This window comes from Pan paniscus, chromosome 9 (genome assembly GCF_029289425.2).
Source record: "Pan paniscus chromosome 9, NHGRI_mPanPan1-v2.0_pri, whole genome shotgun sequence".
Lineage (NCBI taxonomy): Eukaryota > Metazoa > Chordata > Mammalia > Primates > Hominidae > Pan > Pan paniscus.
In genome coordinates, this window is record NC_073258.2 from 66,608,362 (window position 1) to 66,620,635 (window position 12,274).

General features: G+C 57.2%; 1 protein-coding gene across 10 annotated transcripts; it reads right to left on the minus strand.

The window, feature by feature from the left end:
* Positions 1 to 1,214: 1,214 nt before the first annotated feature.
* Positions 1,215 to 10,526, minus strand: SLC25A45 (solute carrier family 25 member 45). Of its 10 annotated transcripts, none has more exons than XM_055094511.2 (7): positions 8,498 to 10,526; positions 7,927 to 7,981; positions 6,149 to 6,192; positions 5,393 to 5,578; positions 2,833 to 3,091; positions 2,551 to 2,690; positions 1,215 to 2,085 (listed from the first exon to the last, which is right to left on the minus strand). In XM_055094511.2, exons 2-7 carry the CDS (start codon positions 7,961 to 7,963, stop codon positions 1,876 to 1,878), a joined length of 876 nt encoding a protein of 291 aa, XP_054950486.1. In that variant the 5' UTR covers positions 7,964 to 7,981; positions 8,498 to 10,526; the 3' UTR covers positions 1,215 to 1,875. The 10 variants fall into 10 exon arrangements, with proteins under 10 accessions (XP_054950486.1, XP_057155159.1, XP_063464271.1 ...); XM_057299176.2 differs by adding an exon at positions 5,884 to 5,955 and having other exon boundaries at positions 1,215 to 2,690; positions 8,498 to 10,520; XM_063608201.1 differs by lacking the exon at positions 8,498 to 10,526 and adding an exon at positions 5,884 to 5,955 and having other exon boundaries at positions 1,215 to 2,061; positions 7,927 to 8,472.
* Between the last annotated feature and the right edge of the window lie 1,748 nt (positions 10,527 to 12,274).

Sequence of the window (12,274 nt, forward strand, 5' to 3'; positions counted from 1 at the left end):
CTTACCCACTGAGTCAGGGTGAAGCTTGCTAAACTGTTGCAACAAGGGCCTAAACTGTTGCAACAAGGGCAGAGCCAGGTGCCTCACGCCTGTAATCCCAACGCTTTGGGAGGCCAAGGCGGGTGGATCACATAAGACCAGGAGTTCGAGGCCAGCCTGGCCAACATGGTGAAACCCTATCTCTACTAAAAATACAAAAAGTAGTTGCAGATGGCCTCCAGCCATCTGCAGCACATGATCTGGTGAAGGAGAGCTCTGATGAGCACGTGACGGAGTATGGTCCCGGCAGGTCTAGCCCAGGGTGGTGTGGGGGGAGTTGAACTTAGGTGACTCGCAGAAGACCCCCATGTGCCCAGGTGGAGCAGGGTAGCTAAGTAACTGGACACTGTGGCTGGAAGCTCAGAGGCATCTAAGCAAATTGTATGACTTACCCGCGGTGTGACCTAGGACAAGTTACATAATGTCTCTGAGCCGAGGCTGCCTCTCTATCAACTGTGATCATAACACTGTGATTGTTTCTACAGGGAGCCCCCAGTAAATGGCAGGAATTCAGGTCACCATGAGGTGGACTCACGTTGATCTCAGACCAGATAGGGACATTAGTGGGTACAAATGGCCCTTGATGCTCAATTTTGTTGTCAGTTAAAAGAACCCTCTCAGCCAGTTTTTAATTCCCACTGAGCAAGTGAGATGGGTAAAGAAAACAACAGTGGCTCACACCTGTAACTCCAGCTCTTTGGGAGACCAAGGTGGGAGGGCTATCTGTGCTCAGGAGTTCAAGACGGCCTGGGCAACATAGTGAGACCTCCTCTCTACAAAACAATTAAAAATTAGCCAGGTGCGGTGGCACACACCTGTAGTCCCAGCTACTCAGAAGACTAGGGTGGGAAGATCGCTTGAGTCCAGGAGTTCAAGGCCACAGTGGGCTATAATGGCACCACTGCACTCCAGCCTGGGCAACAGAGTGAGACTCTGTATCTAATAAAAGAAAAAATAGAGAAAAAGAAAAAGAAAAAGAAAACAAGCACCATTGGCTGGGAGTGGGCAAAGCAGACAGACCCCCAGCTCCCAGCATCCTCCACTGCAGGTGACCTCGAGAAGGGTCAGAGCAGGAAAATGGGGGCTGGGAGGTTCAACAGAAAGCTGTGTGGCAAGACCAGGGAAGCAGGTGTGGCAGCTGGCGTGAAGAGACAGGTCAGGAGTGCAGCGGCATCATTTAACGAGCATTTATTGCACACGTCTGTTCAAGCACCAGGCTCAGGCTGGAAACCATCCAAAGCGCAATCCCTGACCTCAGGCAGCTCACAGTCCAGTGGGGAAGCCGAGAAGCAAATTAATGACTCTGAAGAAGCGCAGGCAAGTGCTATGATCAAGGCATGTGTGTGGGTAGGGTGTCTGGGAACCCCAAAGTCAGCCTCAGGTAGGGAGGTAAGTCAAGGAAGGGTGAGGAGACTGGGCTCAGCCTGGGTCTCGGAGGAGAGCGGGGCCAGCCCCGGGGATGGTAGAGTCAACCTGCCAGGCACTGTGCACTGCTGGCCAGGCCCGGCCAATGAGAGCACAACTTGTTCAGGGTCCAGGAAGCAACCCCAGGAGAACAAAGCCTCGTGGGGAGGGAGGAACCTGGAGGGTGGAAGGAGTTTGGGCTTTTCCTGAAGGTGATGAGAGCCACTGAAGGATTCTGGGGGAGGAGACATAGGGTTATCCTGGGTCATGGGGGAGAGAGCTTTGAAAGGCAGGGAGGTGGGAGGCCGCAGGGACTCTCAGAAGCGGAGTCTCAGAGCTCCTTAAGAGGTGAAGGCGGCCGGGCGCGGTGGCTCACGCCTGTAATCCCAGCACTTTGAGAGGCCGACGCGGGCGGATCACAAAGTCAGGAGATCAAGACCATCCTGGCTGACATGGTGAAACCCTGTCTCTACTAAAAATACAAAAAATTAGCTGGGTGTGGTGGCGGGCGCCTATAGTCCCAGCTACTTGGGAGGCTGAGGCAGGAGAGTTGCTTGAACCCGGAAGGTGGAAAGGCGGAGGTTGCAGTGAGCCGAGATCACGCCACTGCATTCCAGCCTGGGTGACAGAGAAAGACTCCATCTCAAAAAAAAAAAAAAAAAAAGAGGTGAAGGCACAGGACAGGAGCTGGGATGTCACCAGCACCACTTGCCAGCTCACTTGTGCCTCATGCTCCCTGTTTCACAGATGTGGGAGGCAAAGGAGTCAAGGCCAGCTACACAGGGAGGCTGCACAGGCCCCCTGGCTTCCGGCTCCCACAGGTGTCTGCCCAGCCCAGATCTGCGCGGGTGGGAGGCACCTTGGTTAGGAAGGGCTGAGCCTCTTGCACTGATTTGCAAGCTTTCAACCTGGCCTCCAATCTCAAACTGGCCTCCGGGCCGTGGGCCTGATGGGGAGCTGCTGGCATTGCCGCAGGGCTCATCCCCACCAGCGGAGGAGATATTCGTAGCTGAGGAAGGTGACAGCATTGACGGGAAAGGCGCGGGCACTGTTGATGGTGACCCCCCGGAAGAAGACCCCCAGTCCTTCCTGCCGGACGCTGCTCACCATGCAGTCCAGCATCCCCTGGTACACTCTGCGTCTCAGTCCATCCATCTGCATCCGGGACTTGATCACGTCTAAGGGCGTGGCTGCCACCCAGGAAGCAATGCCTGCAAAGCCTCCTGCCACCAGCACCGTGGCTGAGCCTGGGGCAGAGAGAGCCCAGAGCAGGGGTCAGACCCAGAACAGAGCATCCTCCCCAGACCCTAGTTTCCTTCCCCAGTCCCCGCTGGACCCTGCCTGCTACCCACACCTCTGTCCCCCATCCTCTCACGCCACTTTACTTACTGGGATTCTGGCCTTCTGGTGTGTACTGGCGACAGAGCCCTTCATAGGTGATGAAGTAGATCCCCACCGTGGGGGTGTCCCTCAGCGTCAGGGCCCAGGCTCCTCGGAACAGCCCCCGGGGCCCCTCCTCCCGGAAGATGGAGGCTGCACAGTGCACGGGCCCCTGGTACCGGGGTGGGGGGCTCCCTGGCTGGGCCCTTGGCTCTGTCTGGTTTTGTAGCCGGACTTTGATGAGGTCAAAAGGAGCCAGACAGTAGGCCTGTTGGTAATGAAACATGAGGGCCCCGGGTGGGGCTTTGGGCTGGGAACTGGCCCCTTATATTCACAAGAGGAAGGAGGCAGGCAGGGGGCCACATCTTCCAGTCCCTCAGGAACCCTGCCAGCACCCAGCCTCTCACGTGCATGTGTGGCTGGGATGGCCAGGATGTCTGCATGCGACCGGGACAGGCTACCTCCCTTGGCATCAGGCCCAAGAGTGAGAGGCACTGCCCCCTCATGCAACAGTGACCAACTTGCCTGGCCTGCAGCAGGCACTCAGAACAAGCCTGGATTCTTTTTGCAGGAGCAGGTTGGTTTCTGGCCTCCCTAAAGCCGGCAGTGAGCATACCTGTACGGTGGGCAGGGCCAAGTGAAGGATTCAGCCTGTGACTGTGAAATAGCAAAGAAACCACCCTTTCCCAGGGTGAAGGAGGTCCCCTCGTGAGTGCTGTTCTCCTGCGCCCACCTCTCAGAGGCCCGGAGGGGCACAAGGCCAGCCCCTCCTGCCTCCAGAGAGGCAAGACTCCTTCCCATTAGCATCCCACCAAAGAGGCTTCTGAGTGTGGGAAGGTGGGTAATGGGGGGACTTGGCAGGTGCTAGGGCTCTTAGAATCGGCAGAAGCAGATGCTACACAGATTTGGGATGGAATTGGGGCTGGAGTCCTGGTGAGGGTCAGTGCTGGGGGGATGTAGAGGGCGATGGGGGCAATTAAGGTTTGGGTCAGAGATGCCACTAGGTCAAGATAGCTTTTGGAGTCCAGGTGAGAATCGGGGTCCATGTCAAGGCTAGCCTGTCTCTGAGGGATTTATCTGTTTTTTGCTTGTTTGTTTTGTGACAGGTACATGGGCTCAGTTCCTCAGCCCTGGAGATGGCTGATGGCAACGGGGGCTGGCGGTCGCCTCCGGTGGTGGGTGGTGGTACTTAGGGTGTGGCAGGCCAAGTCTTCGCTTGTTTACTTTGGCCCCAGGAGTAAGGGTCGTAGGTTAGGTACCATCCCTTGGGAGATGGGGCCTTGTGCCACCCTCCAGAGCGTGCTGGCAGGGCTGAGCTCAGGGCTTCAGGAGGTGTTCTGAGCCCTGAGCTCCTGGGGGCTGAGGACAGGGCTAGGCTGACACCAGGTGACAGACACCCCCACAGGGGTGGTGGAGTGTCAGATGCCATTTCAGAAGATCAGCTTCGGCGAAGACCAGGGCAACGTCTGTGCCCGTCAGAGGCTGTCAGTCCCTGCCTCTTCTTCCCACTCCACACTAAAACACATTTTTCCTTTAAGACTCTGTTAAACTAAAGCCACAGGTTTGACTGTAAACCCAGGCTCCATCAGCGGCCCTCACAGTCCCCACTTCTGCTTTCCAAAGAGCTGGAGGGGGCAGGGTGACTTAGAAGCTGGGCCTGGCCACTTAGCTTAGGGCTTCGGTTCTCTTCCTTGTGTTTGTGGGATGTGGCTCGCGGGGCTCAGGAAACCTATAGGTAGCGCCTCGCACAAGAAGGGGCAGAAGAAAAGCCGGGGCCTCCGGGGGTCTCATTAATCATTAATTCATTTGAAGGAGCAGCCTGACTTTGTCCTTTGTCCTTGCTCTCTGCCCCATGAAGTGTGACAAGGAACTGGGGGCAGCTGCCCAGGAGAGGGCGACCCTGGCTTGCGGCTGGGGTGTCAGTGGGTGCCGGGCGCACCCTCTCCCTGCTTATGCTCACAGGACCCATTCAGCACCGGCTCCCACTGGCAGCGGCTGGTCCCTTTTCCCTCCATCCGCCCCTCTAAAGCCCAAAGCCCAGATGACGGCAGTGCCTGAATGGTTAATGCCCTGCTGGGCTGGGCCTCAGGTGAGGCTCCCAGGTCATGGGCACCCAAGCACTGCAGGCAAAGTGTAGAGCCAGGCGGGGCCAGGGGAGTGTCAGGACCTCATCAGGACCCGGCCAGAGGGGTTGGGCTCACAGCTCTGCGGGGTGCTGGTGGTTCTCCAGGGTCAAAGGTCTCCTTGGGGAGTGGGCTCCCCACAGCTCTGAGGCTGGCAGACCCCTCTGGAGGGGGGCAAGCCCCATCAGCTGGAGCGAGTGGCCCAGGCTGCTTCTCCCAGCACCCTCTTGGCACTGCCCACCAGCTGTCTCTGCCTTTTGCCCCCTCTGTTCCCCACAGCCCTCCCCCAAAGGCCTGCAGCCTGGAAGGCCATAGCACAGGCCTCTTGTTCCCCTCCAAGAGGCCTGTGCCTCCACAGCTGTGGGTCGCCAGGGCAGGGTGGGAGAGGACAGATCGAGTTGACCATCCCTATGACACCTGTGTGTGCCCACTCACTGCCCCCTCACCTGCAGGAACCCCCCGGTGCAGCCCGCTAGGAAGATGTGCGTGTAGCTGGGTGGCTGGGCCCGCCGCTCCTGGTGGGAGGTGGCCGTGAGCACCAGCAGGGTGTTGCTATAGACCCCAAACAGGACAGAGTTGACCACAGCTATGCTGGCAATGGGGAAGCTCATTCCCTTGAAGAAGCCCAGGAGCTGCAGAGAGACACAGTGGCAGCGGAGTAGGCACCGTGGGGCCTCCCCTTTGTCCTCTCCACCCCTGGCAAGGCAGCCTCTGGCTGGAAACTGCTCCCAAGTCCTGCCACAGGGAAGTGGGGACAGGCAGGGACGGGCTGAGGCTGTGCCTCTGGGGTGCTAAGCTACCACCCAGGCCCCCCAAGGATCCCAGACTTGGTCTTCTCTCCTCCAGGAGCAGAACCCTGCTGGAGAGGGAAGCTGGTACCAACAGCCCCAGATGCCTCCCCGAAAGGGGAAGGACCCCAAAGGAGTGGGCCACTCACGGACTCATGGCGGTAAATCTTGACCATGCAATCAACGATGCCCCGGTAGGTGGTCTGGGTCTGCAGCCTCACCTGGGTGGGAGGACAGAGCAGGTAGGGTGGCGGGATGGGCAGGTGGGCCAACCTTTCCCTCTGCCCCCTCAAGCGGGATGCCAACCAGCAGGAGAGGCAGGAAAGGCAAGATTAGCCAGGCCTGATCTCAGGGCACCCTGACATTTGGGTCAGGTGAGATCTTTCATTCCTCTGGCAGCTCTCCTAAACTCACCTTTACAGTGTCAAACGGGTGTCCCAGGACCAAGCCCAGAGCGCCTGTGGTGACAAGAGGGTGCTATGAGTGAGGGCCCTCGTGCCAGGCCCAGGAAGCAAGTCTGTGCCAAGAGGAAAGAGGGGTTCAGGCAGGAGGAAGGAGAGCAGGGCCATCTCAGACACATGCAGCCACCTTCCTGCCAAGCTCTAGAGACTCCAGCTGCCCCTGCCACCCCCTCCACACAGGCACTGGGCCAGGAAGGCACTGGGACAAGGGAGTAAGACCCCAGGCCCCACCTGAGGATGCACACCCAGGAGGGAAGAGCCAGCCAAAGACGTACGTGTCCTCGCTGGAGCCCATACCCGGGTATCCCACCACCTATGAGCCGCGGGACTCTGGGAGAATCACCCAGGTTCCCACCTCTCCGAGAGCTTTACTCTTGTTTCTTCAACTCATAATGTCGTCGCCGGGATCCAGAGCAGGCCCTGCTGCCAGCTGGCCACACAGAACTGCAGGGCCCTGATGGGGGTCATGCCTGGGCACCTGCAGAGGAGCTTCTCCCCTCCCCTCCACCTGCCCACTGCCTAGCCCTGCCCTCCACAGCAGAGGCTGGTTCTGGAGTTTGGGGGAGGTCGCACCCCCAGGAGGCAGGTTCAGAACGTCCCTCTCTTTCTCCTAAGAGGAATGCCACCCAGAAGCTAGGCTGGGACCACAGCACAACAGGCCTCAGGGCCAGGGACTGCGGCCCACAGCCAGGTGGGGCAGAGGCCCAGAGGGGACTCAGGACAGCAGGTGAGGTCAAAGGTGAACTTCCTTTGTAAGCCCAACAGGGTGGGCCTGGAGAGCAGGGCTCAAGGTATAGGGTGTTCACCTGGCTCTCCCGCCCTCTGCAGGTGTCAGGCAGAGTGGCCTTGGAAGGCAGAGGCAGCACCCTCCCACCTGTGCCTTCCTCTCTTCTTCCCATCGGCCACTCCCCGGAGGACTGGGGACAGCTGGCTCTGGGGTGCTCCACGGAACCCAGACTTTTTTTTTTTGACACAGGGTCTTGCTGGTGTTGTCCAGGCTGGAGTGCAGTGGCATGATCATGGCTCATTGCAGCTTCAACCTCCTGAGCTTAAGGGCTCCTTCCACCTCAGCCTCTGGAGTAGTTGGGACCACAGGCGTGCGCCACCGCGCCTGGCTAATTTTTGTATTTTTAGTAGAGACGGGGTTTCACCATGTTGGCCAGGCTGGTCTCGAAATCTTGACCTCATGATCCACCTACCTCAGCCTCCCAAAGTGCTGGGCTTACAGGCATGAGCCACCGCGCCCAGCCTCTCATTTCTTATAGAGACAGGGTCTTCCTATGTTGCCCAGGCTGGTCTCAAACTCCTGGCCCCAAGTGATCCTCCTACCTCAGCCTCCCAAAGTGCTGGGATTACAGGTGTGAGTCACCATGCCCTGATTCTTTTTTTTTTTTTTTTTTTTGTGGCAGGGTCTCATTCTGTCACCCAGGCTGGAGTGCAGTGGTGCAGTCATAGCTCACTGCAGCCTTGAACTCCTGAGCTCAAGCAATCCTCCTAAGTAGCTGGGACTACAGGTGTGAGCCACCATGCCCAGCTAATTATTTTGATTTTTTTGTAGAGACAGGGGCCTCCCTATGTTGCCCAGACTGGTCTCAAACTCCTGGGCTCAAGTGATCCTCCCGCCAGGCCGGAACTCAGACTTTGGTCTCTGCTCCTCCCATGTCACCCATCTTCCCCAGGAAGTGACCTACCATTGGGTGTGATGTGACAGAAGGAAGAAAAATGTCTCACCAGAGATCCAGCCAGCCACAAATTCCTCCACCGGCATTGTCTGGGCTTGCGGGAACTGGCGGCTCCAGCAGAGGAGACAGAGTTGAATTCCCCCCTCTCCCTCCCCTGGCCCACGCTGATAACCTCCCACTAATGTTTAACCCTGGCGGGAAGGTGAGAATTGGCCTGGTGCCCAGACCTCCGGCAACTGGCAGAGGAGAGCGAGCCAGTTCCGGTGACCCTGGCCACCTGGAGGAGTCGTGCAGAGTACAGTCTCACGGGCCAGGCGTGCCGGGACCACAGAGGCCCTGATCCCCGAGCCCGGCCAATGATCCTCGCTCTGAGGATGGCAACTGGGTTCCTGCCCCATGGTCGGGCCCCTCCAGGGCTGCCATAGTCAGCAAGAGGCAAGCCCCTGCCTGCCCAGCCAGCCCAGCTCCACTCCCATTCATCTCCACCAAGGGGCACGGCCGCCCCCATGCCACAGAGAGAGGCCGGGTGCGGAGGGAGCGTGGCCACCAGGGGGTAGGCCCAGCCCGCAGTTGCCGCTGCGTGGCAGGGTGGGGAGGAGCCACTCCCAGGAGTGACTCACCAGGCCTGGCTGTTCTCTTCAGGGTTGTTTACGACTCCCCCGACTCCCCCGTGTGAGTCAGAAACACAGCCTTCCTCGGCCTCCTCCTTCCCAGGGGAAAGATAGGGGTTTTGATTATTTAAAGTGCGTGTTGATCTGCAATGGCACCATTATGCTCAGTCAAAACCAAAACCCTTTCAAGGATCTGTGAGCCACAGGGTGCCGCCCATTCTCCTCTGACCTCACGTCCTGCCACCCACCCCCTTGCTTTCTCTGCTGCAGCCACCCGAGCCTCCAGACTCTTCTTCAGTCAGCCTTCTGTCTCCAGGCCTGTGGACTGGCTCTTCCCTCTTCCTGGACACTCTTACCCTGGCACCCCTCCAGCTGGGGCTCAAATGTCACCACCTCGGTGAGGTCTGCCCTGCCTCCCCAGCCGGAGGCACTGCTGGCTCTTCCTCTCTTTCTCCATCACAGTTATCACCCCAACATACGATGGGAAGAACTTGTCTGTCTGGACAGGGATCTCTGGGTGTTCTGTGCACAGTGGGTGGCACGGGGTGGGCTCTCAATAAATCCTGAGTGACTGAATGAACGGAAATGTCAGCCAGCAGCATCAGCGGCAGCCTGGGGCTCCAGTTCCCTCTTCCCATCACCAAATGGCCCTGGGGAACATCAAGGCCCAGTGACACCTGCACCCTCCCCTCCAGATCTCCCCGCAGCTCCTAGTCTCCCATGGGGGACGCCCAAGGCCCAGTCCTTCTCTCCCTTCTCCTCTCACTGTGGCCAAGGCAGAACCCAGCCACCCCTGCTGCTTTCTCCCGGGTGGACAGATTCGGGAAACAGGACCTCCTACCTCCTGCCTCTGGAGCTGCCTGGGGCTCCTTGGGCCACCCCCAAAGATCATCCTAAAAGACCATCCCCAAAGACTGGCCTCTCGTGGTGGCTTGGGCTGCAGTCCTGGTTCTGCTTCTTATTCCTGAAACTGCCTTTGCAAAAACTATAACTGATACAGGCCGGGCGCAGTGGCTCACGCCTGTAATCCCAGCACTTTGGGAGGCCGAGGCGGAAGGACCACCTGAGATCAGGAGTTCGAGACCAGCCTGACCAACATAGTGAAACCCCATCTCTACCAAAAATACAAAAATTAGCCGGGTGTGGTGACGGGCGCCTGTAGTCCCAGCTACTTGGGATGCTGAGGCAGGAGAATCGCTTGAACCCGAGAAGCAGCTGTTGCAGCGAGCCAAGATCATGCCACTATACTCCAGCCTGGGCAACAGAGCGAGACTCCGTCTCAAAAAAAACAAAAAAAACAAAAAAAAAAAACTCCTGTCTCTCGTACAGCCAGCTCTGCATGAATTAAACTCTCCTTATTGCAATTCCCGTCTTGACAAATTGGCTCTGTCTAGGCAGAGGGTAAGGTGAACCCAATGGGCGGTTACATTATCTCCCTCAGTGATGTTGAGCAACCTATTCTGTGGGCCTTGGGGTCTATTATTGTTTGCCAAAGTAGGACAGCAGTCGGGCTAATTGATGTCTAAGCCTCTCAGCTCTAAAGGCTGGAGGCCGCCTCCTCCCTCACTTCAGAATGGGTCTCATTCTCTTTTCCAATCTCACCGCCTCACCCCAGTTCGAGAAAGACCCTCATTCCCACTTCCCTACAGCCTTGCTGAAGGGAAGCCCACCTAAGCATGGCGTCATCTTGTGAATCTCTAGCTCACAACCTCCAAAATGTTCTTACTGTCTAACACGCCTGCCCCGTATCTGTCATCCTGGGGTTCAAGGCCTCCCCCATGGTGCCACCCACCTGCTATGCTCTCACACAGCGGGGGTCTTTCCTGGGGTCCTAACCATGCTCGTGCAGTTCCCACTACCTGGAATGCCTTTCCTTCCCCACCATCAGCCTCCCGGACTCTCTCCCAGTGCCCCTCCTTGACTAGACCCGGGTTCTAGCCTCCCCACCACCACCGCAGACACTCCCAGGTGTCAGTCTTTGACATAAAACAGAGATATGATACTCACCTCTTAGTGAGTTCTAAGGATTAAAGCACTTTAAAAGGTGGCTGGCACGTAAATGGCAACTGCTAATACTTATTTCCACTCTCAGGACGCATGAGAATGACACAGGAAACAGGGGAAAGGGCCTGGCCCAGTGCCCCACACACAGCAAGTGAGCAGAGACTTTTCCTGCCTGTAGCATTTCATAGTTCTTAAGGCAATGCTGTCATCTTCTGTGGTTTTATTTATTTTTTTGGAGACAGAGTCTCACTGTTGTCCAGGCTGGAATACAGTGGCAGGATGGCGCTATCAGAGCTCACTGTGAGCTCACACTCCTGGGCTCCAGCGATCCTCCCACCTCAGGCTCCTGAATGGCTAGGACCACAGATGTGTGCCACCACACCTGGCTAATTTTTGGGTTTTTTACAGATGGCGTCTCACTATGTTCCCCAGGCTGGTCTTGAACTCCTGGCCTCAGGCGATCCTCCTGCCTCGGCCTCCCAAAATGCTGTGGTTTTAAATGTGCTGTTCTCCTGGGCTTCTTTCTCTTTCCCCTCTTCCTTAACTCACCAATTAAACCACAACAGACACTTTCTGAGGGCAGGGCCACGTCTCCCCTCAGTCTCCATCCCCTGACCTAGCACAAGCCCCGCATCCAGTAAGCATTCAAAACAACACTGAACTCTTCTGCTCCCGCTTCACTCCAGCTGGGTCAAGAGGCCATGGAGATACAGTGTGTCCTGGTCTGAGGGTCCCAGAGCTGAGAACCAGGAAGGAGATGCCTGCCCCCACTGGACACCCTTCCCTGCAGCCCACATCTGAGCTTCCTCAAGTCCTTAAGTCACATTGGCAAGGCAGATGTGATGTCATGGGCTCAGCTGTGGGGCAGTGTGGATCATAGGAGGGCAGGCAGAGCTGGTTCACATACCGAAGAAGGCTGGACTGGGTCAGGAGCTAGAGCTGCTTTCCAATCCCAGGGAACCAGGGCAAAGTGAACCCACTGCCCTCTGTTCCTGATCACCAAGCCCACTGCTGTCACTTGGGACAACTTCTGGTTCCTCTGGCCCCAGAAGGTGCCCCATGGACTTATTTTTCTCCCTGAGTTCCACATCTCAGATGCACACACGTTGCATTACCAGGACATGTCAGTGACATGGCCCTGAGGGTAGGTGGTTTCACACCTGCCTCTTTGGGGCCCCAAGTCTCCTCCCAGCCTGGGAAAACCTCAAGGTCTCCCAGGCTGTTGTGTAAGATAGTAAGGGCTCATGTCACTGCTCCCTGGAAAAACAGAGTGTCTGTCCTGGTTTTCTGATATAGACATATATATATATAAATTTTTTTTTTTTTTTTCAGACGGAGTCTCGCTGTCGCCCAGGCTAGAGTGCAGTGGTGTGATCTCGGCTCACTGCAGGCTCTGCCCCCTGGGGTTCACACCATTCTCCTGCCTCAGCCTTCCCGCGTAGCGGGGACTACAGGCGCCCGCCACCTCGCCCGGCTAATTTTTTGTATTTTTAGTAGAGACGGGGTTTCACCGTGTTAGCCAGGATGGTCTGGATCTCCTGACCTCGTGATCCGCCCGCCTCGGCCTCCCAAAGTGCTGGGATTACAGGCGTGAGCCACCGCGCCCGGCCGACATAGACATATATTAATAATCATTTAGAGAATAGGGATAGTCCTTGGGGGTCATTCAGTTCAACCACCTCATTTTACAGATGAGGAAAACTGAGGCCCAGAGGAGAAGGGACTTGTCCAGGATGAGTCTGGGCCAGGACTCATTCTCCTGACCACTGCCGAGAGCGCCAC

Bases quoted from the DNA above. Each gene is read 5' to 3' on its own strand.
- SLC25A45 (XM_063608201.1), bottom strand. From the start codon at position 7,963: ATGCCGGTGGAGGAATTTGTGGCTGGCTGGATCTCTG. The intron at 2,691-2,832 runs GTAAGTAAAGTG...TCTCTGCCCCAG, and splicing joins ACCAGAAGGCCAGAATCCCA to GCTCAGCCACGGTGCTGGTG. The intron at 2,062-2,550 runs GTGAGCAGCGTC...TCTGTCACCCAG, and splicing joins AGGGGATGCTGGACTGCATG to GCTGGAATGCAGTGGCGTGA.